Below are 1,653 nucleotides of genomic sequence, written 5' to 3'. Positions count from 1 at the left end.
ATGGCTGATGCCCAGAACATTTCACTGGACAGTCCAGGGAGTGTGGGGGCCATGGCAGTGCCTGTGGTCTTTGCCCTAATCTTCCTGCTGGGCACAGTGGGCAATGGACTGGTGCTGGCAGTGCTCCTGCAGCCTGGCCCGAGTGCCTGGCATGAGCCCAGCAGCACCACGGATCTGTTCATCCTCAACCTGGCAGTGGCGGACCTCTGCTTCATCCTGTGCTGCGTGCCCTTCCAGGCCACCATCTACACGCTGGATGCCTGGCTCTTCGGGGCCCTCGTCTGCAAGGCCGTGCACCTGCTCATCTACCTCACCATGTACGCCAGCAGCTTCACACTGGCTGCCGTCTCAGTGGACAGGTGCGCTGTGCCTGGGGCCTGGCTGGGCAGGGCTGTGTGGGCGGGAGTGGGGGGAGGAGTTCTGAACAGATCCTCATTGGCCTTAGGAAGAAGAGAGTGGGGGACCAGAAAGGGAGGTGGGTAGGAGGAAACAAAAGCTCCCTGACCCCTCACAAGCAGCCTCTGGACACCTGCAGGGTATGCTTGAGGGGACTGTCCTGCCCTTCCCCTCCTCCACCATGAGCTTCCAGAGGACGCCTCTGAGTCTCAAGTGGCAGCACAGGGTCTGGCACATAGTAAGTGCTCTGTAAGCGCGATAGGAATGGCAAAAGAAGCTCACGAATGCGTTCATTAGTTTTTTTGGTGGTTGTTGTTTTGTTTTGTTTTTTTTTTGGATCTCGGCTCACTGCAACCTCTGCCTCCTGGGTTCCAGGGATTCTCCTGCCACAGCCTCCCGAGTAGCTGGGATTACAGGCGTGCGCCACCACACTTGGCTAATTTTTTGTATTTTTAGTAGAGACGGGGTTTTGCCATGTTGGACAGGCTGGTCTCAAACCCCTGACTTCAGGTGATCCGCCCGCCTCGGCCTCCCAAGTGCCGGGATTACAGGCGTGAGCCACCGCGCCCAGCCCAGCTATTTTAAAACTGCCCACACCTTGCCCAGCTGTGCACACATCTGCTTCCACCGCTTGAAACTTGGGGTCAATTCCAGGCTCACTCTAGCTGATGACCCTGGGCAGGTCACTTCTCTGTGGGCTTCATCTGACGCACCATAAAATAATCCTAGAAATAACAACTCACCGGGATCGGGCCCTTGCTAGGTGCCAGGCACTGCTCTAAGCACCTTGCGCGTTCACACCCTTAATCCCCGCCACGTCCCCCACGGTTCACAGGAGGCGCATCGGGCCGTAGGGCACCGGCGCGGGAAGTGAAGCGGGCCCCTGCGGGAGAGCACCCGCCTACCCCGCTGACCCGGCGCCCTCCGCAGGTACCTGGCTGTGCGGCACCCCCTGCGCTCGCGCGCCCTGCGCACGCCGCGCAACGCCCGCGCCGTGGTGGGGCTGGTGTGGCTGCTGGCGGCGCTCTTCTCGGCGCCCTACCTCAGCTACTACGGCACCGTGCGCTACGGCGCGCTGGAGCTCTGCGTGCCCGTCTGGGAGGACGCGCGCCGCCGCGCCCTGGACGTGGCCACCTTCGCCGCCGGCTACCTGCTGCCCGTGGCCGTGGTGAGTCTGGCCTACGGGCGCACGCTGCGCTTCCTGTGGGCCGCCGTGGGCCCCGCGGGCGCGGCGGCGGCCGAGGCGCGGCGGAGAGC

General features: G+C 62.7%; 1 protein-coding gene across 1 annotated transcript in view; it reads left to right on the top strand.

The window, feature by feature from the left end:
- GALR3 (galanin receptor 3) overlaps window positions 1-1,653 on the top strand; it is a 4,665-nt gene continuing 3,012 nt past the window's right edge. The window contains exons 1-2 of the mRNA XM_017861259.1: window positions 1-359; window positions 1,327-1,651. Of these exons, the coding sequence (XP_017716748.1) occupies window positions 1-359; window positions 1,327-1,651 (684 nt within the window). The remainder of the gene's footprint in view (window positions 360-1,326; window positions 1,652-1,653) is intronic.

Source organism: Rhinopithecus bieti, unplaced genomic scaffold (assembly GCF_001698545.2).
Source record: "Rhinopithecus bieti isolate Rb0 unplaced genomic scaffold, ASM169854v2 scaffold_56975, whole genome shotgun sequence".
NCBI classification, from domain to species: domain Eukaryota; kingdom Metazoa; phylum Chordata; class Mammalia; order Primates; family Cercopithecidae; genus Rhinopithecus; species Rhinopithecus bieti.
The sequence above is the reverse complement of the archived record's forward strand: the minus strand, read 5'-3'. Positions and strand labels throughout refer to the sequence as shown.